The sequence below is a fragment of the Sinocyclocheilus anshuiensis genome, unplaced genomic scaffold (genome assembly GCF_001515605.1).
Source record: "Sinocyclocheilus anshuiensis isolate Anshui unplaced genomic scaffold, SAMN03320099.WGS_v1.1 scaffold477, whole genome shotgun sequence".
Lineage (NCBI taxonomy): Eukaryota > Metazoa > Chordata > Actinopteri > Cypriniformes > Cyprinidae > Sinocyclocheilus > Sinocyclocheilus anshuiensis.
In genome coordinates this window covers 604,659-628,760 of record NW_015536549.1, presented here as the reverse complement: position 1 = coordinate 628,760, position 24,102 = coordinate 604,659, and the positions used below count along the sequence as shown (strand labels likewise).

Here is a 24,102-nt window from a genome sequence, read left to right as displayed (position 1 = left end):
ATCTATCTATCTATCTATCTATCCATCCATCCATCCATCCATCCATCCATCCATCCATCCATCTATCCTCATCATCTGCCTGCCTGTCTGTCTCTCTCTCTCTCTCTCTAGCTAGCTAGCTATCTCTGTCTGTCTGTCCCATTTCACAAATAAATGCAAATACATAAAAGTTTGGATATGGATGGATACTTCACGTTTCATTGCTAATATGTATCCTGGATGTTCAATAAAGGGAGATTTTACAGTTTTTCTCAATTGCTTTGGCACATTTTTCGAAACAAGTGAGAATCGGCTCATCAGTTTTGATCAACAAGCCATATGCAATTAGTTGTTGTGCAAACTGCAGACAATTGTACTTACTGTTTGCACACATGTGCCAAAGCATTTGCAATTTGCTCAAATCAATAAGAAATTCCAATCTGATGTGAACAAGAAGCTAATTGTTCAGAGATCTGAACTTATTGTTTCGGGAAAAAAAAGTTTAATTCGAGAATTGAGCCAAAGCAATTGAGAAAAACTGTAAACTTAAATGTCTTAAAAAGTATAACAATAACTGTGTTAACTATAGTAATTTGGTGGGATTACTGGCCCACACACTCACACTGTCTAACTCTCTCTCTCTCTCTGTTCTCTTCACCCAAAAAGAAAGAGAAAAACAGTGGGAGGGAAAGACAACTGAAGTGGGAATGTCTGAAATACACTCCCCCCCCCCTTTTTGCAAGCTGCCCTGTGTTTTGAATTGCAGGTACTGTTCAATGCTGTGCGACCGCTGGCAGCCAAGGACCTAACAGACAGTCATTCAAAACAATGATCAAACTATAAATCTGTTTGCCATCACAAACCTTGAAAAGAAGAAATTGTCTACAAATACATCTCACACATCAGGTAAGATGCTTTGATGCTCTTATTTATCTTTCTGAGTTTTGTGCACATGATGGGTTTCCATGGTAACATCTGTTTCCGTCGCACCGATTCAGTTCTTCGAAAAGCTCACAAAGCTTATTTCAGCTCATTAAAAAAGACCCCTACTTAAGTTAGTTTTAAAATCCTTGAGAAATGTTGTTCTAGTGTTGTGCGTCACTCAGTCATCCACGTCACCTCTGTAATCTTGACAGCATTCAGTAATGTAGTCTTTAATTATTATTAATTATATGAGGTGTAAATCAACTTTGCTTGACCATTTGGCATCATTTGGATATTATACATCTTTAAAGAAAAATCTAGATATCAAAGAAAAAAAAAGACCCATCTACATCAAGCTCATAAGTAGACAAGTGGGTGCAAACTGTTTTAGACCGAGGCAAAGCTGAAAAATCGTTTAATTCATTAGTACTCTTATTGTAATATTAGTATAATTGTTCTGACAGTGGTAAAATCAGGCTGTGCATGTCATCACTTTGTGTGCTTTTAAATTAGGTCAGTTTATTACATAACATTATTGTCATATTTTAAGAGGATATGATTTTGTTACATTCAGTGCTTTTATTTTGGTGCATGAATCAGGGTGGCTCTCCAAAAACAATCTGTTAAACTTGCCAGTAATGTGGTTCTTCTACCATTCTGTGGTAAAGGGTGTGGGAGTGAATTTAAAGGGAGAGAAAGAGCTCAGAGGCAGTTTAAAACCACACACACAACACGTGGCACAAAAAAAAGAACTAGTTACTGCAGATCTAGATGGTCACAGAATCTAATAAATGTGGATCAGTGGGTCTGCACATAAATGATCTATTTTAGTATTTAGTATCATCTATTTTAGTAGCATTTGTACAATTATAGTATTTATTCATATTTTGAATTGGCTTTTAATATTATATTTTCCGTTTTCATCTAGTTTTAGCAATTTGATGCACATTTTTCTTTTTTATTATTTTAAATCTTAAGAATTACATTTATTTTTATTTCAGCTTTAGTTTTAGTAATTTTAGTACATCAGCTTAATCTTATTTTATTTCAGTTAGTTGTCAAGGCAACATTTCTATTTTTTATATTTATGTTTTATTTCAGATTAATTTAAATTACTGAAAATATTTTAATAGTTTTAATTTTTTGTTATATACTAGATCTACACTGAACTGCATGGACAATAACAAAACTGGATCTAAATAGCCTTAATCGAGGAATCTCATGTGGAAAAAAATCACACATGAATATCTCAATTGTTTCTGATAGACAACAGTTAGATGAAAATGAGAACAAATGGAGATTTGCTTGCTTTTCAAAAATACACTAAAAATTTTCATGTCTCTCCTCAAAAAATCTGCAGAATTTAGCAAACTGTACTTAGATTTACCAAAATGCCAAAGTCTGAAATACCAAATTTGAACTTTGATATTTCTCACTAAATGATCTGAGCTATGTAATCCACATATTTTATAGCTTTATACTCGTAGTGTACATCAACAATTTTCTCATTTGTTTCCATTTTTATACCTCCTAAAGAATTTTAGACTAAACATCTGAGACTGTTGATACTTAAAATGAAACACAATCCCCTAAGCTATGAAAGAGCCATTACATTTTCCTCTAGGATGGAATCATGGAACTGCTTTTAGTTATTATTAGTGAGTCAAGTCACATCTATCATTTATTTACATTAATTATGTACATTTGTCACATGTTTCTTCTGCAGAAGAAAATGATTAAATGCACCAAAAGGGCAATAATGGCTATTTTTTGCACTCTGTCTTCATCTCCTACTGACGTTGCATCAGTGTGGTTTCAGCTGTAATTCAGCTGGACAAAGGACACAAAAATACATTTAGATGATGTTACACCCTGTTCTGGGAGCAAACAAAAACTGTGACTGTAAATATAGCATGAAGACAGGTTACAAAAATACACATTTGCACACGTTGATGCATCTGACCCAAACAAGTCTTTCCCTGTCTCAGGTTTTAGTTTTAGTTACAATAAGATATTTTCCCTATTGTCGATGTGGAGAGCAGATTGGTTTATTGTGACTGTCAGTGAGGCGGTTGCATATTCAAAGCTTAATGAGACCACAGAATAATGGATTTTTTACCAGAATCAGCTTTTGGATGCAAAGTAGCATTTATGGTTTTTGTAAAAGCCTGGAAAACGATTGTACTGCCATATTTTGAAGGCTTACTTCCTCTGTGCTTCTCTCTTTTTCACAGATTAAAAACGTAGCAGCCATGTTGTCGGTCTATGTGGCTTTTCTGTTTCTCTGCACTGCCCACCTGCCACTTGACTCCTCCGCCCTTCCCTTTGAGCAGAAAGGATTCTGGGACTTTGGCAAGGACATTGATGTGAAAGAGCTGATGATGATGATGAAGGACCAAGAAGAAGGGTCAGCTGTGGATCCATACCAGCCGGAACATCCTACATGTCCATTTGGCTGTCGGTGCGACCTCAGAGTTGTACAGTGCTCGGATTTAGGTGGGCTTAAGATGATATGTGTTTGCAAAAGTGTCTTGGTATAGACAGACAAGATAATAACTATTTAGTCTGAGAGGTTTGGCTTCTAGACCCAAATTTTATATTGGACAACACAGTGCCAAAATTGTTTACTGCACAAATGTAAAAAATGTCCTTAAAACCAAATTTTGAAATATATAATTAGCATGAACTGCATAGCCCTAAAAATATGAAAAAAAAATATTAATATGGCATGCACAGGATGAATATAAAAACTGAAAATACTATTGGCTGTCTGAAAGCTTTTTTTTTTTTTTTTTTGGTATACTAAATATAGTATAACAATTTATTTATTTTATTTTATAGCTATTTATTTTTATAAAATTTTTATTATTTCATACAATCTTTCATTATCAGAACAAACTTGTGACCCGTTTTTGGGCTGCAACTCACCATTTGGTAACCACTGGTGTAAAGAGTGAAGTTACACTGGTTTGTGATTAGGATGGGTTGAGTTACAGGATATCCCCTTTATATCACCCATCTTATCCCAAAATTACTAGTCTGTGACATCAAGCAAAGATGAAAGACCTATCCTATCATTTTTTCCAATGACATGAATGAATGTGGTATGAAACACAATGATTTGAATATGAGTTATGAGGTATATATATAAAACGAGATCAAATATAAATCAAAGTTGTGGCTGAAAGTATAGGGAAAGTGAGCAAGAAATATTGGCTGAAAGCTAAACAGAAATGTCAGGTTTTAACATCCACATCAAAGGCCTGAATGAGATCAGGATCAAATTTAGCTTGAGAACGGATACCAATTCAGACACACCGCTAATCTGGCCCATCCACATCAGACAGCATATGTGGTGTGTGGTCAGTCACCTGAGAAGACAGACATTCTGGTTATTCTACTCGGTACAGCAAACGTGCCATAAACTATGATGTCGGTCACCAGGAATGATGAACTTCAAAGCAAACGGACAATTTCTGTAGATGCCAGGTACCACCCAAGCACAGCTGCCCTCTTTCCTATCTCTATTTTATGAAGTTCATAAAATACTAAGCTATTCTCCTCTTTTTTTCTCTCTTTCCACGTTGTAATGTGCTACGTGGAGCCATGGTCATCTGGCTCCATCTTAATTATATGGGAAGCTTAGAGGGGAATGCTAGCACACAACAACAGAGCAAAGCAAACACAGAGTCTCGAAGCCCAGAGAATTACCAAACATTTCCGAAATTATAGCCCGCTGAAAAGTTTACATGTGAACTCAAAGACTCGGATGGTAAACCCTGAAGAAACTGTTTCTTAAATGAACTGCCTTCCTACTGTCTAAAGACATCATAATTCTATAAACCAAGTGGCATCTGAGGTGGCGGGTGGGGGTCGACGAATATAGTGTCTATTATTATGGCTCTATGAAATACTTGATTTTGATTGGATATCTGGATAGATATTTCCTCATATATGCTATCATCCATCCATGGCAACGCTGTATAGGCTGCCATTTATAGCTTTTAAATTAAGCATGTGCCTGTATGCCATTTTACTTTCATAATGTGACATAATGTGAATTTTTAACAAGAAAATAATTAGGGGAGGACTTTTTCATTTTATTCATCAGCAATTCATTGGATTATGAAATGTGGGCGTTGCATACCAGAAGGGAGACAGGTGCTGGAGGAGCGAGGCAGAAAAATAAGAGGGTTTGGTGATGTCTGCTGAAAAGGAAAAATTATGAAGACAAACTTTTATTTCTTTGGAATTACACGCACCAATAAATCACACAATACAAGACCATAAAGTGTATTAAAGTAAATTGAGTCATTTTGATTTCATGTTGAGTTTCCATTACCCTGAAAAAAATGAATTACCATTGAAGCCTAAACAACATTTGATCCACAATATAGATTTTTTTTTTCATATCTCATTTCTAGCAATGTATCTGTTCTTGTTTGTTTATGCATTATTCCCCAACAGGTTTAGGTTACGTGCCATATGATATTCCTAAAGACACACTGCTGTTGGACCTGCAGAGCAACAGGATCACAGAGATCAGGGAGGGAGATTTTAAAGGAATGACCAATCTCTATGTGAGACCTAACATATCTTCATTTCATAATTTGCATCATAATCACATTTGCTTTCTTTTTGTGAATTCATTTAGAAATGCAATATTGTGCTTAATGTTAATAAAAGTTCCCTCATCGTCCCTGTCCTGTTTCAGGCCCTGGTGTTAAGATATAACCAGATTGCCAAAGTTCATCCCAAGGCATTCCTCCCTTTGAAGCGTTTGCAGAAGTTATACATCTCGCACAACCTTCTGACTTCCATCCCCAAAAACCTGCCTCCATCCCTTGTGGAGCTGCGTATCCATGACAATCATATCAAGAAGGTGCAGGCATATAGCTTCTCGGGCCTCCACAACATGCATGTCATTGGTAAGACTGTGTGTTTGTCTGTGCGTTTGATTAATGATGTCCAACAGACCTTAGTCAGGTTAGATGCCATATTGAATTTAACGCAGATGAGGGATCACAATGCTTTCAAAACTGTTTTACGGTGTCTACGGTGTCTACTTTTGTCTACCGAAAGTGTTTTGTTTTTTTTGTCAGCTGAACATTAGTACAATCCATTGAACACAATATGTGCTTCTATCCCTCACAGCCTCATTTTCATTCCTGTCACAAATTAAATACGGCACTAGCCTGACTAAGGTCTGTGGTTGTCCTGTAAAGTTGCTTTCTTCACTGATAAAATACGCTATATAAATAAAAACTAAACTTACTACTAGACTTGATCTGTGCCTCAAACACTGGTTGATATTGCAGAAATGGGTCGTAATCCACTCCAGAACAGTGGTTTCGAACCTGGAGCATTTATGGGCCTTAAACTTAACTACTTGCGCATTTCTGAAGCCAAACTCACCGGAATTCCCAAAGGTAATGAGAATGATGGTTAAAACTGAATATAAATTTAATTCATTGACTTAACTTACTGCCATTCTCTTTGGCATTTTTTCATAAGTTTAATTAGTAAATGGGTTCATAAGAATCCTGTATTGTATATACAGAATAGTGGTGTACTTGTTTTACAGAATACAAAATTATTTTCTACATGGAATGTGTCCCATTCTTTTTCTAAACACAATGCAACTTATTCTGTTCCATATGGAATGTGTCTCATTCTTATCAGACCTTCCCAGTAGTCTTCATGAGCTTCATTTGGACAATAATCAGATTCAGGCCATTGAGTTGGTGGATCTCAGCCAGTACACCCAGCTGCAGAGGTAAACCCTACACATTCCTACTTATTTGGTGTGATTAATATATGTAAACAGTTTGCATTTGTTTCTACTGTTACATAAAATGAAACATTTCCCTTCAGTTGAACTTTTTACATGGACTTTTATGACATAAAATTGGCTTTGGGTGTCCTCTAGTGGCTAAACCCAATCTCTTTCTGTGTTTAGGTTGGGACTTGGCAGTAACCAGATTCGCCACATTGAGCATGGTGCTTTATCTTACCTCACCGACCTGAGAGAGCTGCACCTTGACAACAACCGTCTGTCCAGTGTGCCCAGTGGACTGCCTCATTTGAAGTATCTGCAGGTGTGTTTGTGTACATGATTCTACTGATTCTAGTTCATTTTTACTATATAAACTAAACCACACTCTCCTTACAGGTTGTCTACCTCCATTCAAACAACATCACTAATGTTGGAGTGGATGACTTCTGCCCTACGGGTTTTGGGATGAAGAGGGTGTTCTACAATGGCATCAGTCTCTATGACAACCCAATCAGGTATTGGGAGGTGCAGCCCGCTACATTCCGCTGTGTCAGTGACCAAATGGCTGTACAGTTTGGCAACCACAAGAAATAAAAGATGCACAAAACCAATCCAGGAGGAGAACAAGAGGAAAACGGCCACAATTTGTGTAAATGAAGATATCTGAGTGAAGAAGATGAATGAACATTTTCATGGAGGCATAATTCGGAAGAAACGTGGACTCCATTTAAACCGAAGTCAAAGTCAAACCATTCTATTTAAAACTGAATATTGATGTGTGTAATTCCCTGCTGACTTTAATGAATATATAGGCTACTCCACAAAAATGCCTTTCTGTTTAATTTAGTTGACATGCAGCATTGATGATTCCTTAATTAACTCTCTGAGATGTCTATCAACAGCTTCATTTGCTTAGTTTTCATGGGTTGCATCTTTAAATAATGAGATAAAGTCACAGTTTGTCACTCTGGACAGCTGATTGTCATGCATTCATCATGGTAATACTGTAATAAAGTGGATTGTGTTGTGGATGTTTATCATGCCATCACAAGACATCCAACTTTAAAGGTGACACGCTTATTTATTTCTAACTTTAAGTCAAGATCCTAAGTGCATTCAGTGGAATTAATAATGACCCTGCAGAGGTGGCAGGAGATTTGAAGGTGGAGTAGCTAACACTGCAAAGACAATGTCTTCACAAACAAGTCCTTCGAGAAGGGTTCGGAGATTTGATCAAGTTCTCGTACCCCATTGGCTACTCACACTGGGGCGTGTACGACGGAGATGGATACGTCACTCACTTTGCTGTTGCCGGTAAGCACGGGAACGTTTACTTTAGTACTAATAGGCCTACTAATTCTATAAAGATATAATCATGCTATACTAGACAATAATATAGCCTACTATATGAGTGTATGATAGTCAGATTACACTGTGACAACTTGGGACACACACACACACACACAGAGAGAGTTGGGTAGTAGATTCCAAAAATTAAGTACTAGTAATTAGATTAAAATACATTTTAAAATACTCGTAATCAGACAGTTATTTTTTTATTGATTACATTAAAACATATTGTTCACACAATAGCAATAAATTATTCATAATTTATTGATTCTCCCTAATTCCTGTTTTTCATGTTTAAATGTTCCTTTCTAAAATAGCCTACCACTTATATAGGCCTACATTCAGAACGTCTTACAGTTGTGTGGACATTCACACAAAGACCAGTCACTACACAGACAAATGAGAGAGGCCACACAGCATTTGGCCACTGGATTTACAAAAATCATTTTCATTTTAAGAAGTGTTTTCTCAACATTTCAACTTTGCATCAACTACTGATGAACACATTCATTTTTGTTTGAATTATCACTCAGTAGGTTATTTAACCATGTATTACTATGTCTTTTTTCTTTCAAACACATTCAAATGCACAAATTCACGTTATTTCTTATTTACATGTAATGCAGGGATTCCCAAATTTTTTGTTAGCATAATCTCTTTCACCTATTATATTTATTTGAAGACCGTCTGAGATTTTAAGGTAATAAGATAGTACTTAAGTATTTGCATGTTCACAGTTCTGTGATGTTGGTTAATGGTTACATTACATGCAGGTGAACAAATTATTGCATTTTTTAAGTAAGTATTTTATTTTGATTGTTGTTATTTTAAAATGATTTATTTTAATTTGACATTTTTATGATTTAATTATTAGCTTTTCATTAAACTCGCGAACACCCTGCAGTTCCTTCACAAGCCGCAGTTTGGGAAACCTTGACGCAATGTAATGCTTAGTGCACTTCATTAATAACAATAATAACAAGAAATGTGATACATTTTCTTTTCCTTTGCATTTTTATATCAATATGGTACAAGATTATCCTATTTAAGTCAATTTGATAAATGAGTTAGGCCAAAAGTAATCTAAAAGTAATCAAAACGTAGTCTGATTATATTACCTAAAATGTGTAATGTAATGAATTACTTTACTAACTACATTTTTTGTCATTTAATTTGCAATCAGTAACAGATTACAATGTTCAAGTAATCTAGCCTATATATATATATATATATATATATGTAAGGAATAATTGTATGTGTGTATGTATGTATGTATGCATGTGTCTCACAAACTGCCTTATTTTAAATTTGCTTTTTCCAGGTGAAACTCAGGTGATGAGTACGTTTTGAAGTTGTCTGCAGGCTATCTTCCCTGTTTGTGGTGACCTTTTGCTTGGAGAAACTAAGATACGGCGTCAGCCCCTGTCTGAAATTAACGTACCAAAAGGAGCTTGCAGTTTAACGAAAGATCATTATCATTATGTGTTCTGTACATTTGAGTTATTCTGACATAATGTTGATTCCTTTGTTTTAACAGATTCCAGGGAAACCCCAAAACAAGGAATGTGTGAATGCTAGAAATATTTAGCTACCTTGTGCCATCAAGTTAACCTACTGAATGCCAAGAACTACAAATTATCACAAGAATAATATATTATGTTTGAATAAAGATATTTCTCCCACACTCATTAAACCAGTTAAGACTCCTGTTTGATGTCACGGGAAAGGGTTCTTCACACTGATCTGTAATACTCAGGAAGACCAGCTAAGCAGGGTCTTTTTGAGCAAAAATGTAGTCAAAATGTACATAGAATGTTTAGTAAAGGTGTTCACATGTTTCTGACTGTCCTTTTCACATTTCTAACTAATATGGCAGATACCATTACTAACCACAGTTTATACAGTTACAAAGACACCATGAAATTGCTTGACAAGTGCAGATTTCTTTCCTGTGCTGATCCATTGTCTATTACAACAGAAAGTCTGGGAAATATCTAAGGGCTCATGCCTTTTTAAATAGCCAACACCCAGCAAACATTCCCCTAATGTTAGCATATGGTTCGCATTTAATTATTTTTTTGGGATCCAAATAACAATGATCAAAGAACGTTCTCTGTAGCTTATTTGTTGTAACTTATTAGTTAGCTGCAGGTGAATGAATAATAGGCTATAAGTTTTAATAAGTATATCTGCTAAAAGTGAATTTCCTGTGTAGAAAAAAAAAGCCATTTTGATTTTATTGAATTCAAATCAGCTACAACTGCAAAGAAAGAAATTAAACAGAATTATCAAGATTTCTCACAGGGTTTAAGATGAACCCATTTTATTGTTTAAGTTTTTACATTAGTAACAATGACACTGTGGTTATCATGGTGATTTTTCATAGGTAAAGGGGCAATGCAGTGTTGTGTTTTTCATCATTAAAAAAAATAAATAAATATATTCTATACAAAGACCTATTCTCGTTTCTTGTACATTTATTCGTAACCGCCTAAAAAAGCCTATTTACACACCACAAGAATTTATTGTTTAAGACGAAGTGTTTCCTACATTCCCCGGATGTTGCCCCACGCTTGCTCATGTCCCGGATGTACCTACATTTTAGTAGAGGAACAAAAAATGGGCTCATTATCAAGCTTCACCAAACCGTTTAAATTATCCCCACACACGATTATTGTACATGTATGAGGACCAGACCGCAGTTTTGAGCAGAGTCCACGTCCATAGTCTCCGTGTCTGTAAAGAGATTCATGAAATTGAAGAGGTAAGACAGTTGTGTACATTCAGTGTTGCTACACGCTGTTGACGTTAGCAAGCCAACAGTCAGTTGCTAAGCGAAGTTTATATCAATAACAAATAACGTTTAAGTATTCTTTAGGGATATAGAAACATTAGAGGGCATCACAACGAAATATTGACGGTAAAATATATGTTTTCTTAAAAGATCACGGTGTTCTTCAGCCTCTTCTTGTGTATGCTAAGCATCAGGCTAACACATCTGTCCAGATAGATTTCAGAAGATTGTTGATGTCTAACTGCTTATTCATCAGTCTTTTCACTGGAGTTTCTAGTCTCAAAACTTGCATATGAAAAGAGCATATGTTAGTGTTTTTAAAGGCATGATATGGAAGTCAAATGATTGATTCATTCAGCTATTTTGATTTTCACTCTCTTAAACATGGTAGATGTTAATTATTAAGCTAACCAGGTCAGTAACTTCACTGTTCCTCTGCCTAAATATTTTATCCACCGATATTTATTAGGTTTATTAGATAAAAACGGATCAAACAGGCTTAAATACAAGTTTTCTATAGTAGTTAAACTCAAATATGTTCTTAAATTGAAGCTGTAGATGTGATATCAAATATATAATTCTTATGATTTTAAAAGTAGATGAGTTATCAGAATATCTGTATGTTTTATTTGTATTTGTTATATCAGAATGTTTGATTTGATATTTAAATGTGATATCTAACTATATGATCTATATTATTTTAAATTTAGATGTGATATCAGAATATAAATAAATGTCTGTTTTTAATATATATGTGTAATTTCTGTAATATATTTTCTATGTGGTTTTGATACCAGAATTTATATATGGTAAATTGATATTAGAATATATAATCGTCATGTTTTTATATGTAGATTTGAATTTAGAATATATAATCTATATGGTTTTATATGTCAGTGTGATGTGAAAACATGATCTGCATGGTTTTGGATGCTGAATGATTGAGCAATGGCAGCTGACATTAAGTTTAGAAACACAGCTGAGCAATAGATCTGTTTAAAAAAAACAGTGTAAAATTAACCCAGGTCATGTAGTAATTTGTCCTAGTCTGATTATCATCTTTATCAATTTATTATTCAATATGTTATATGAATCTATAATACTGTGGTGTTGTTAGTGACCTAATGCTTGAACATTAATTCTGTCCTCTTCTAGAGTGAAGTTGGAGGTGAGAGTTGCGGGCCAAGTGTGTTGACACAGTTCAGGCTGCTTCACACTGCTGACAGGGCCTTCCGCCATCCCCCTCACCCATCATCTGCCTAGTGAAGAGTAATGACCTCACAGCAGCATGGGAATGCCAACCCTGCCCTCCTATCACCACAGAACTCTTCATCCAGTCAGGGCAGGCAACACATCTCTCGTTCCCCGATAGACTCGTATTCCCGCTCGGGGCTTTCCTCTCCTCGGAGAGGCTGGGTTGCAGCTTCCTTATCCGCAACAGCTCACGGTAACTCCCTTGCACTCTCTCTAAGCCGATTGGGTCCGGCGTCTTGCAGTAATTCCTCCTCATCTCGGAGACCTGCATCTGGCCGGGTGGAGCCGTGGCCAGAGGAGGCTGTGGACGACGCGTATGGGCTTTACTCTCTTCACCGCATGTTTGATATTGTGGGCGCGCAGCTGACGCACCGTGATGTACGTGTGCTGTCCTTCCTTTTTGTGGACGTTATTGACGAGTACGAGAGAGGAGGGATACGGAGCGGGCGGGATTTCCTGCTTGCGCTGGAGCGTCAGGGGCGATGTGACGAGACAAACTTCCGGCATGTTCTTCAGCTGCTCCGCATCATCACTCGCCATGACCTGCTGCCGTACGTTACGTTACGCAAGAGACAGACAGGTTTGAGATCTTGTCAATTTCACTTTTGACAGATGATTATTGTGTACAGTGAAGCTACAGTTTCATCACTCTGCAATATTTTTTGGCAAGGAGCACATGTAATGTGTTGCTAATTATTTTCCAGTGTGCCCAGATCCAGTGGATAAATATCTGGAGGAGACATCAGTCCGTTATGTTTCTCCCAGAGGAGCAGTAGAGGCCCATCAGGGAACTCCTCACAGAAGAACAGGTGTGTCCTGCATTAGTTGTGATTTAGACCTCTTAATGGTGCTGTACGCATTTTTGGTTTTGTGTTTTTTACTGAAATATCACATCGGTCACTCTGTAAACTGCAGAAATGTCTATAATTATTTGATAATTATTTGATTTTGATGCACTGTCAGTAATTTTGTGTTTTTACAGTGCAGCACATGTATGGGAAACAGGAAGTTTGGGTTTTGAAATGGGCAGGGTTTTGGATTAAGGGCGTGTCTTAATTCAGTGGCTACTGGTGTGTTCAAATCCTCCTTGAATTGTCGTGGCGTTCATATATGTTCAACTCATAAATACAATCTTTCAGATGTGACTTGAACGCACCATAAGTTTGAAAGAAGTTCCAGAATGACAAAAGGCTTGAATACACTACACAATGTTTACAATATGAAAAGATTTTAAATCACTAGGTATCATACACTTGCCGACTGTGTAAATGGTTATTACTCAGGATCACACACTACCAGACTTTCAACAAATTTTTAAATCAGGTCAAAATTAGTGGTCGACCGATATTGGTTTTTTGACAGCCGATGCCGATATCTTGGAAACCAGGGTGGCCGATATAAAGCCGATATAATTGTATTTATTTGAATGAATATTTAATAAATTTTGAAATCATTTGAAAATGGATTAAAAATAAATGTGTAAAATAAACATACTTATACTTTAGATGACAAAGTATTTTTCACAAATAAATATTTAATAAAAATATAATTAAAAAGGAAGTAAACTGTAACCAACAGAGCACTCAGTATTCTGGGAAGTTTGTGTGCATTGGGAATCATATTTTTTCAAATAAAGCCAAGGTAACACTAATTTTACATACAGCACACAGTGAAAATGACATGAATATGACAGTGGGCAAATGCATAAAGCGCAGCATAATTTGAAATCACAAATTTAATGTTTAAAGCATTCAATTTGCACGGACCGAAAGTCACGCAGAGAACACGCAATCATGCAGGTCACATGCACACTTCACAAGATCTCACAACTGGATTCGACTAAGTTTGCAAGGTTTGTGAAATTAAATTTTCATTAGCCATTCAAAGATTTGTTTAAATGATGTAAATGCGTAGCCTATTTGCTGAATGCTGACGGCAAACGAGAAAGTATTATGATGTTTGCCTTTCTATTACTAATAATACACTGAACAAAATTATAAATGCAACACTTTTATTTTTGCCCCCATTTTTCATGAGCTGAACTCAAAGATCTAAGACTTTTTCTATGTACACAAAAGGCCTATTTCTCTCAAATATTGTTCACAAATCTGTCTAAATCTGTGTTAGTGAGCACTTCTCCTTTGCCGAGTTAATCCATCCACCTCACAGGTGTGGCATATCAAGATGCTGATTAGACAGCATGATTATTGCACAGGTGTGCCTTAGATGCTGACTTATTGGAAAGCAGTGTGGCCGATGGCCGATATAATTTTATCTATAATTAATATTTAAGAAATTTAAAATTATTTGAAAATGGATTTAAAAATAAATGTGTAAAATAAACATACAGCGAACGACGACAACGAACAAGAGGGAGAATGTGAGCACAGGTGCTGCCGCTTTCAGCGCCATCAAAATAAAAGTCCCGCCTCGAACGCATCGGCCAAACAGAAAAACTTATCGGCCGATGCCGATATTTGAAAAATACCAAATTTTGACCACTAGTCAAAATATTAAACATGTTGGATATGCTCGGACTGTATGGAATTGTAGTCTGAAGCTAAAAAATCAGAGTCTGTGCTCATCATTAATTGTATGTTTTTCTGTGAAATCTGTCAACTCCAACTGTTGAATTTGGCAACTTGAGGAAAAAGCTACATAGTGTATTCCAACCTAATCATGATCAGTGAAAATGCATGTACTACAAGCGAGACAGACATCGTGGTAGTGATTTTTATTTCCTGTTTCTCAGGACCCCAGCCATTGATCTGCTGTCCTCCATCAGGACCCCAGGTGTGCCCACCACGTGCTAAACCCACCCCTCCTCCACCGAACAGGAAAAGGAAGAGATCTCACATGACAGCTGACTGCAGAGAAAAACAGACCTGTGGTAAGACAACAAATCTGCTGAAGAACATTTATAAAAAAAATTTAAAAATGCACGCACAACTTGCTGAAAGAGAAGGTTTAACTCCATGGACTGTAGGGCTCAATGCTAACGATTGTTCAAAGTTTTACTTGCCCTGCCAATATTTTCACTGGCCCTGCCACAAAAAATTGAAATAGTTGCTGTTATCATTGTTTTTGACCCATGCTATCTTTTATTCTAATAAATAGGCTTATATGACACCAACATTTTAGATACCAATTAAATTGTACAATTCTCAATTCTAATTTCCACAGCAAAAACTACTAGCCTAACAAATATAAAGTACAAACATTATTAAAGACAAGTGAACAGTCAGTAAATAAGAACAAATTACAAGCAATAGCACAATGGAATATATAGAACAAAGATACAAATGAAATTATGCTTTAGGAAGAACAGCAGACGGGCTGAATGAGAACGCAAATTCTGAAAAAAACTGGTCTGTGGGTAAAAACTGAACAGTGTAGAGCTGCTTTATAGTAGCAAATTAAGTTTTGCTTTTGATGAAATGAGACCCTGACACTGCTGCTTGCTTTTAAGCTGTATATTGAATAAAGTGCCATGTAAATACACGTGACGTGACTTCACGGGAGTGCTAATTTGCAGAGCTCGTGCAAACATACCCATGTTGCTATGAACAGATAAAAAAAAAAAATGCTTGCTGTTCTGTCCATTTTTGTTGTGTTTATTTTATTACTGAGAGGAAAGCACGCAGCACATATTTACATAATCATTTAAACGTTGCTTTCATCAGAGTGGGCGGCGTCGGAATGTTCGATAACAGTATACCACTGCTCACGAATTTCCCCTTAGAGATGCATTCATATAAACCCCCACCCCAAATTCTTCCAATATTTTGTGCATCGTGAACAGTGATCTTGCTCTGCCCACTACAGTATTTTCTCCTCTTATTTTCTCCAGCATTTTCTCCTCTTCTCCTCTTTCGTGTTGACGCAGCAGTGGCCCGATGGCCATCGGGCAGTCCTTATTGTCGAGCACTGGAATAGGTCATAAGCAATTTGCCCATAAAACTTATTTGTTTTATTTACACGCTCATGCAATGATAAAACCCGTTTGGTTCAGGCTTCTTGGTGGCACACCCAGTGACTCTAATAAAACGAACCTCTTGGCAACCTCTTAAAATTGTTGAAAGTTTCTTTAAGCCAGTCAATCATATTAAAACTTATTACTCAGACCTTGCCATTTTTGGGTATGTATCATATTCTCCATGGATGTGCCATTTGAGCATTGAGCACTGACAAGCAATACTCCTGAAATCGGTGTGTCCTCTGTAGATGGATATAAAAGCCACTTTGTTTTTTTTTTTGTTGTTGTTTGTTTTTTTAACCTGCTTCCTTGTCTCACAGACATACGACTGAGGGTGCGTGCGGAGTACTGTCAGCACGAGTCGGCTCTACAAGGAAACGTCTTCTCCAACAAGCAGGAGGCGCTGGAGAGGCAGTTTGAGCGGTTCAACCAGGCCAACACCATCCTCAAATCCCGGGACCTGGGTTCCATCATATGTGACATCAAGTTCTCAGAGTTGACCTACCTGGACGCCTTCTGGCGGGACTACATCAACGGCTCACTTTTGGAAGCCCTGAAGGGCGTTTTCATCACAGACTCTCTGAAACAGGCAGTGGGCCATGAGGCCATTAAGCTCCTGGTGAACGTGGATGAGGAAGACTACCAAGCTGGCAGGAGGAAGTTGCTGAGGAATCTAGTGGCAGGAGGTGCCAGTGCAGGGACAGGGAGCAGGGAGGGTCCCTTTTCCTAGTGGTGGGATTGACTCGGTAAGTGGAGGAAATTCAGAGAGACCCTGATGAGAGATTGAACACTATTGAAAAGGTATACATGGGGGAAGGGAAAGAAGAGTGAGGAATGTAAGCAGAGAGGAATTGACTCTAAAAAGAAAGAGACCCTACAGGCGGCTGGAATTTGCATGTGGATGGAAAGAGGTGTTAAAAGTGTTCTGGAAAGTTTTATTTTGAGTATCTCAAGTTGTGGAAATAAAAGATGAAGGGAGAAGTATCGGACAAAGAAGGCATTTAGTTTCTTTTGTCTTTATTCCTGCGTAATTGACACTAATGCTTTTGTTTTTAGGTTTGTGTGAATTAGTTTTTTTTTTGTGCTACTTTTCCATTTAAGTCTTGTTGCACAGCCATTTGCTCTTAGTGAAATACTCTTGGTTAAATGAAATGTTTGCCTCAACGTTTAACAAAGAGGACAGGTTGCATAAGGTTTAATTGACTGATTTGCCTTTAAAACATCACATGCTTCAATTCATTATGGAATAATTCCTCTGTCAATGTCGTCTAGCCATCCATGTTTGAGTTTTTCTGGATGTAAACTTGCAAAAGCAGAATCTCAGTTTCTATGAAAAATCACACACAATCTTTATCGCCCACTGCACCATTGCACTTCACTTTGGAATTGTGACTACTTTAAAGAGAACACATTCTCCATTTGTTTCATCACTGAAGTTATTGCACAATTGGTTTCGTTTTAGCAAATTCACAAGGGGACGTAGACCAACATCTGAAGATTCTGAAGCATGGAGAATTGGTTTTCAGAATGGTTTATGATATGCTTTGTTGCAGCTTGTGTTTTGCTGCATGTCCCTGCAATTTTCTTTTTCTTTTAGTTATGGAAAAAACCTAATAACGTTGGCAAATGTTCACTCTTGTTTGAATTCGCAACTTAATCTGTGCTCTTTGTCCAGAATATTCCAAAAAGTTTAAGATATTTGGGCTCTATAGGCCTATTAATATCCATGTTTGGAGCAACTTAGCTCTGCAATTAATCTTCGTTGTTTTTTATTGGTTGAATTTCTGGGCAGAGCGTTCGTTGCATCACTAATGGTATAATACAGAGATATGCCTTTGTAAAGTTGAAATGCATGTGACGGCAGTATTGAATTGAATTGGCTACTTCTGTTCAGTCCACCAAAAAAAATAATTTGGTAGTTCTGAGAGTTCTAGTAAAAAAATATTTGTACTGTACTGTTATCACTAGTTTAAAATGTAATCTCACTTGGAACAAGGTAGTACACGTAACAGAAGCTGAACTTTTTTTCTTGACTCATGATTTTGGGGTGCTCCTTAATAGCAGATTTTAATGTGCTATATATTTATAATTTCTACTCATTTGAATTCAAGCAAATGTGTCCTGAGAAATGGCCTCTGCCAGGGTTTATATGTTGAAATAATCTGCTGTAACGTCTGTCTAACAAGTCTGGAAAGATGACAAAATGTGCCGACCTGTGTTTTAACATGACTGAAGTGAAAGAAAAATGCCTGAGCAACATGCAATCGCAGGAAGATGTATAATTTGACTGACTTGATGTTTTTGCTATACTTTTAAAATACCAAAGCTGTTCCCAGACATTCATTCTCTCTTTAATCTCTCTCTCTCTCTTATTCATTCTCTCCTCCATCTGTTAAGATATAATGAAATATTGAAAGAAAATTGGTGACTTGTGGGGTGAGTGGAACAGAAGTTTAGTAAAGTTAGCTGTGGATCAATTACTGCTATTATTATTACAGAAGGAAGAAAAGCATTTTGTAATGTTTTCCTAATGGAACTAAACAAAGTTACAGACTGGTATCTATTATATAGGTTACATGTTCTATTGATTGTGTTCAAGTGTTTGTCTTTATATCTTGCATGTATATGACATTGATCCCCTTAAATATCACACAGTGACAATTGAGCTGTGGTCTGTAGATTTGAGATATCTAGACATTTCTAACCTTTTTTATACTTTGTTTTTCATAGAGAAAGAAATGGAATTGCTACTTTTTGGAGAGGTGAGATGAGTATTCTCAAAGTGACACAGTAGAACAGATGAAGACGGAGCACTTTATTTTTTACTCTCTCTCAAGTGTTTCACCTGTTGTAACCATATATAGTAATACCATTCCAAAATGTAGGAGACGTTCGGCATCATCGGCCATCTGTCACATTATGACTCTGATTTTTGAATAATTTTATTTTTGTTGACCATGCCAGTGGTTGTGTTAAGTGAAATATTAAACCGCTGGTTCATTCAATGTCTGTACAAATCAATAAAACAAACTGAAAAAATACAGTCTGTTGCAGTTCCTTTTTTAAAACAAAAATGTCCTGTTAGCAACACATTAATTGACCAAATGTATTTGTATGAACCTTAAAGCTGATGTGTGTAATTTTATGTATATTGAAATTTCAAGTTAGCCATTCATAGATTAGTTTTCCCAAAAAGTGCAAACATTGGCTCTGTGGCGTCATCAAAACACTGCTCTGTTTGTTTGAATTGCCTGACCTAGCAACATTCTCAACCAAAAGTTGAGAAGATTACCTGTTTTTTTTTTTCTTCAAACAATGGCAGATAGGGGGAGGGTTTGGGAAAGTTGTTTTGAAATTGCAATTCTGTAGAAATCTAGAATGTGGTTTAATATCATATTGAAGTTATCCGTTAGCATTCTTATTTATCTACGTGGCAGTTGCTTATGCTGAGTTCTGCTGCCTGGTTTTGAGCCGATCATCTTTGTTTGATCACTCTGAACAACACTGTTTGAATTTTGACTTAAATGTTGCTTGTAAAATTAGAAAGATTTTTTATTTATTTAAGCAGATGGAATAGTTACAACATCTACCAGCAGGGGCTAACATGCAACTAATCAAACCTTTCCACATTGAAAGGGATGCTTAGAGCACCAATAATGAAATCAGCCTATATAAAAAAACTAGTGTTGCCAAAGACATGTCTTCAGTCTTTTTTAGGTTTCCTTTTCTCGACAAAAACTTTCAGCAAAGCCTTGCTCATCAAAACCAAGAGCAGGCAAACTGCCGTAAACAAACTCACTATCAGCATTAAGATGTCCACGCAGTAGTAGGAATACCAAGGAAGCCTGTAGGACTCGGTGCGCAAGTGTGCCGCACCTTTATGCCTCGACAAACTCCAGCCAAAAGATGGCACTGTCCATTGGTTTGAGCGGAGTGTCACGATGTAGGCTTGACATTCTGCGCATGTTCTTCTGGTAGGGTTGATTTTCATCCAGGATGTCCTTTAGGGCTTGTGTTAGGATATCTACATCCAGGGTTGCGACGTCAAGCACTTGAGCCACCCCTCTGGCTTCCAGGCGAATCATGTTGTCAAATTGGTCGAAGATGAGCGGAAGTCCGAGCATTGGAACGCCGTGGTAAATCGCCTCGTAGATTCCATTCGTTCCTCCGTGTGTCACGAAAGCTTTAGTTTTAGAATGGGCTAAGAGGTCATTCTGAGGCAGCCAGTCCACTATCAGTGTATTGTTCCACAATTTAGATGGCTTTTCTCCTACATGTCTCCAAATCACCTTTTGTGGCAAGCGAGCAAAAGCAGAGGCTACGACTTCGGATATGTCAGGACCCAGACTTCCAAGCAGAGTACGCAAAGACATGATCACCACCCCGTGCTCTCCAGAACTCTCGACAAACTTCTCCAATTGATTTGGTAGAGGTTTGGATGGTTTGCACTGGAAGCCACCAATGTAGACCACATTGGGCATAGTAGGTCGAGAGAACTCGAATACAAAATCGACTCGCATGGGCCACAGATCCGCTCCTTGGATCAGAGAGTACACATTGGAGTTTGGGTCTATGTATTTGCTGATAACTCCTTGATAATGAGGCCTTGTGATCAAGTGGTCTATGTATTGGCCGATTCCAAAATGTAAGATATTTTTTATTTTATTTGTAAAACTCATTTTATCTGTCACTCTAGATCCGATAGTCGGGATGTAAGAAAGTGGCGAGGGTGCAATTGCAAAGTGCCCTTCTCCATTTGTTATCCATCGTACATTGAACACCATTGGTAGACCCAAGTACGTGCCCAGTATGACACCTCCTGCAAAACCAGGATCAGTTAGCATCAAATCATACTTGGACTCTTTAAGTGTTTTTACAAGCTTTTTATCCTCTAGAATGGTCCTCACCATCTCAGCAGAAGACTTGTGAGACTCTTCTAGAAGAGTAATTACTTCTTTCTGCAGGGCCATGAATGACCAAACAGATCCTTCCCCTCTTTGAATGTCAATGTTTCTCTTAAGAAAGGACGCCATGTACTCGGGGTCCTCCAGGCTAGTGAGATGATCGGCATAGATGGTGATTGGCGTATAGTGTGTGGTGTTCTCTGGGATGTACCAGCTGTTAGCAGAACGGACAACTGTCAGTTTATGACCTCGCTGATGAAGTTCTCGCAGCAAAATGTCCATGTTAAGTGGTGTACCCAGTGGCTTCCATCCACTGGGTACACTAGGCTCTTCCCAGCCAGGGAAGGTGGTGGGACACTCCAAAGGAAGGCAACAAGGGCAAAGATGTGGGGATGCAGCAGCATTGTCTGAAAATATATACTTGATTAGGCATTCATTTTGATTTGGGAACAATGCAGGTCTTGACTTTTTGCATTTGTAGATAATCAAAATATGGCCAATAGAAAAGGTGTAAATTGGAAACCAATATTGGTCCAATGTTGTTTGGACCTCTTGGACTTTTTAATATATATATATATATATATATATACAGTATATATATATATATATATAGGGCTGGGTTTTGACACAAATTTCACGATTCGATTCGATTCTCATTCACAAGCTTTCGATTCGATTACCCCTCTCTACAGTTTATTTTTCTATCTGACTAATGAGTTTATGGTCACCAAATATGTTTTTCTGAGGTAAATGTGACATTGTTTACAAGACGACATCTCTGCGCGGCTGAAACACTGATTGAGCGATTACATGAGACAGGATATGGATTGTAAAGTTGTACTCTTTCTTTTAACTTACATTCGGATGTTTAGTCGTGTTTATTTTGCGCTGAAACTGGTATTAATGTGGAGGAGATGATTAGTTCACGTGCGCCTCGCGCTGCCGCGTCTGTTGAACTTCAAAACGGCATTTATTGTTTGAATACTGCAAAAAAAACAATGAAGCACAATTGTTAGTTTATCTAAAGTCATTTTTGCTTATTAGTATGGTTGAACTGGATCAGCAAAGGTCAGCAGCAAAAACATTGGTTAATAAACTGGGATTAGATACATTTGTGTTATTTAACATATTTAATTATTGCAGGTTTGCATCATATTCTGAGTTTGCATTTCACTGTTTTAATTCATTTTGATGAATAGCAAATCTGTGTTTTTGTGAGTGGGATGAATTAATGCACATTCACATTTAGTCTAGAACTACATCATGTTCACACAACGCCTCTGTACTTCCGATTTCTCCCAATATGGGGACAGGAGACTTGTCAGACAATAAATGGGAATACAAAGTAACTGTCGTTACTTTTTTGAAAAAGTAACTCAGATATTTTCTTGTAAATTAAAAAAGTAATGTGTTACTTTACTAGTTACTTGAAAAAAGTAATCTGATTACGTAACTCGCGTTACTTGTAATGAGTTACCCCCAACACTGGTTCTGGAGAAGAAAGTCATACAAGTTCAGAATGACATGAGCGTAAGTTAATCATGTCAGTTTTTTTTTAATTTTCCCTTTAAGAATGATCATTGCTTTAAAATACTGAAAACGCTTATTCAAAATCATGTATAAACATCCTTTTGATTCTTAATTTGCTATTTTGTAAGCCCAAATAAATAGACAGATTAGTATGATTACAGAAAGAAGACAGTGTAGTATAATATGTTAACTCTTTTTTGATAATATTGTAGTTAGTTATAATATGAGTATTATACCTGTACCATATATGATTACAAACTGACATCACTATCTCAGTGGGCTGCCCCCTTTACACTATCTGAGATAATCACTGCACATTGACCTGGCACTACTACACAATCTCACAATCACATTGTACAGTTTTAAGAGTTCACAGTTTGAATGAGAGTAACTAAAGGTACTAGAGTCCACAGATCATGTAACTAACACAAATATATGTCCCTGACATGTATGCTAAATAGATGCGTTATGTAAAGGTTATTCATCTGAGGTTAAACTTTTGCATACCAATGACTTGAGCATCCAAATCTGTGTACTGGTTAAATAGGTTGCACAGTGGTAGCAATTTAGTGATGTGCACAAAAATGTTTAAATGTGTAACTCATTGCATAAAAAAATGACTGCAAGTGTGCATTGTTTTGAATGGCATTGTGCAACAGTTTCTATTTTCTGTTTTAATGATATGTCCATTGACTTAAATGCTTCTTCAAAATGGAACATTCCGAAGCATGCAGACAAGTAAAATGAGACGCTGTACCTGGTGTTTAGCGATGTCCTCGAGACGTTTTGCAATGTGAAAGAATACCCAAACAGTGCAGTTTTTATTCCTGATCTGGCAGGCAGCCTTGAAAAAGTGTATTGCCAAGAGTAAGCAAAGTCCCTCACCTACGTTTTCATAGTATTTTTCTCGTTTTAAAAGTGGCGACTAGCACAGATATCGGACTGGGAACAGCATGAGGTTGAACTTTAGCCCAGAATTGTACTTCCTCTGTGTATTTATTTAGCCTAGCCTCGAAAGGCGGCTTGATTGTAATCATGTGATTGGTGTAAGAAAGAAGGAGAGAGAGGTAGGCCCACAAACAGATTATGTCAGGGGATTACATACAGCACATTCCATCCTTATTAAAACCTTTATTTGAATCTAACTCATTAAAAACAAACCTTTGAGATGGAATATTCAAAGCATGGAACCAAAACACATACTGCATGATGGCAAACTGCACATTGTTCCACTTCTGACTCAAGGGATCCAAAAGGAGTGCAATCATTAAGATCTATCATAATTTGGAACCAGTCAAAGAAGAATCTTCTTAGAAGCAAATACTATTCTGGATAAGCTAAAATTCAAATTTTTCAGAATTTCAGTTCAATCCAATAAGTATTTTTGAGCATTATATGCAGAGTGAGAGGGCACTTTTAAAATATACAGTCCGTATGTTAGATATCAGCTCATTGCATTGTAAAAGATTCATCACTACGAATGGCTTCAGAAATCATGTAGATACAGTATATTGTGCAGCAACATAGGATATAATGCCATTCTACTCCACTAGAGGGGACAACATTGTCACTAAAAGGATAGTTCACCTTCAGTTGCTGGTCCCCATTGACTTGC

General features: G+C 37.0%; 2 protein-coding genes and 1 pseudogene across 3 annotated transcripts; 2 read left to right on the top strand and 1 right to left on the bottom strand.

Annotated features, from left to right (window-relative positions):
• The first annotated feature begins 737 nt into the window (after positions 1 to 737).
• LOC107700508 (biglycan-like) lies at positions 738 to 7,277 on the top strand. The gene is made up of 8 exons (XM_016502186.1): positions 738 to 885; positions 3,138 to 3,399; positions 5,371 to 5,483; positions 5,618 to 5,831; positions 6,222 to 6,332; positions 6,586 to 6,679; positions 6,863 to 7,001; positions 7,076 to 7,277. The coding sequence occupies exons 2-8, from the start codon at positions 3,156 to 3,158 to the stop codon at positions 7,271 to 7,273; spliced, it is 1,113 nt and encodes a 370-aa protein (XP_016357672.1). The 5' UTR covers positions 738 to 885; positions 3,138 to 3,155; the 3' UTR covers positions 7,274 to 7,277.
• A 3,322-nt stretch (positions 7,278 to 10,599) lies between these two features.
• On the top strand, positions 10,600 to 19,064 carry LOC107699191 (death effector domain-containing protein-like). Of its 2 annotated transcripts, XM_016500396.1 has the most exons (6): positions 10,600 to 10,793; positions 11,979 to 12,657; positions 12,782 to 12,886; positions 14,830 to 14,967; positions 16,374 to 16,799; positions 18,784 to 19,064. In XM_016500396.1, exons 2-5 carry the CDS (start codon positions 12,096 to 12,098, stop codon positions 16,781 to 16,783), a joined length of 1,215 nt encoding a protein of 404 aa, XP_016355882.1. In that variant the 5' UTR covers positions 10,600 to 10,793; positions 11,979 to 12,095; the 3' UTR covers positions 16,784 to 16,799; positions 18,784 to 19,064. The 2 variants fall into 2 exon arrangements, with proteins under 2 accessions (XP_016355882.1, XP_016355877.1); XM_016500391.1 differs by lacking the exon at positions 18,784 to 19,064 and having other exon boundaries at positions 16,374 to 17,979.
• Positions 19,065 to 19,725: 661 nt separating this feature from the next.
• Positions 19,726 to 23,403, bottom strand: LOC107699206 (UDP-glucuronosyltransferase 2A1 pseudogene; annotated as a pseudogene).
• Between the last annotated feature and the right edge of the window lie 699 nt (positions 23,404 to 24,102).

Excerpts from the sequence above, each read along its gene's own strand:
- LOC107700508 (XM_016502186.1), top strand. The coding sequence starts at position 3,156 with ATGTTGTCGGTCTATGTGGCTTTTCTGTTTCTCTGCACTGCCCACCTG. Across the intron at positions 6,680-6,862 it reads CAGTACACCCAGCTGCAGAG|GTTGGGACTTGGCAGTAACC; the intron begins GTAAACCCTACA and ends TTCTGTGTTTAG. Across the intron at positions 7,002-7,075 it reads CTCATTTGAAGTATCTGCAG|GTTGTCTACCTCCATTCAAA; the intron begins GTGTGTTTGTGT and ends CTCTCCTTACAG.
- LOC107699191 (XM_016500396.1), top strand. The coding sequence starts at position 12,096 with ATGACCTCACAGCAGCATGGGAATGCCAACCCTGCCCTCCTATCACCA. Across the intron at positions 12,658-12,781 it reads GTTACGCAAGAGACAGACAG|TGTGCCCAGATCCAGTGGAT; the intron begins GTTTGAGATCTT and ends ATTATTTTCCAG. Across the intron at positions 12,887-14,829 it reads AACTCCTCACAGAAGAACAG|GACCCCAGCCATTGATCTGC; the intron begins GTGTGTCCTGCA and ends CCTGTTTCTCAG.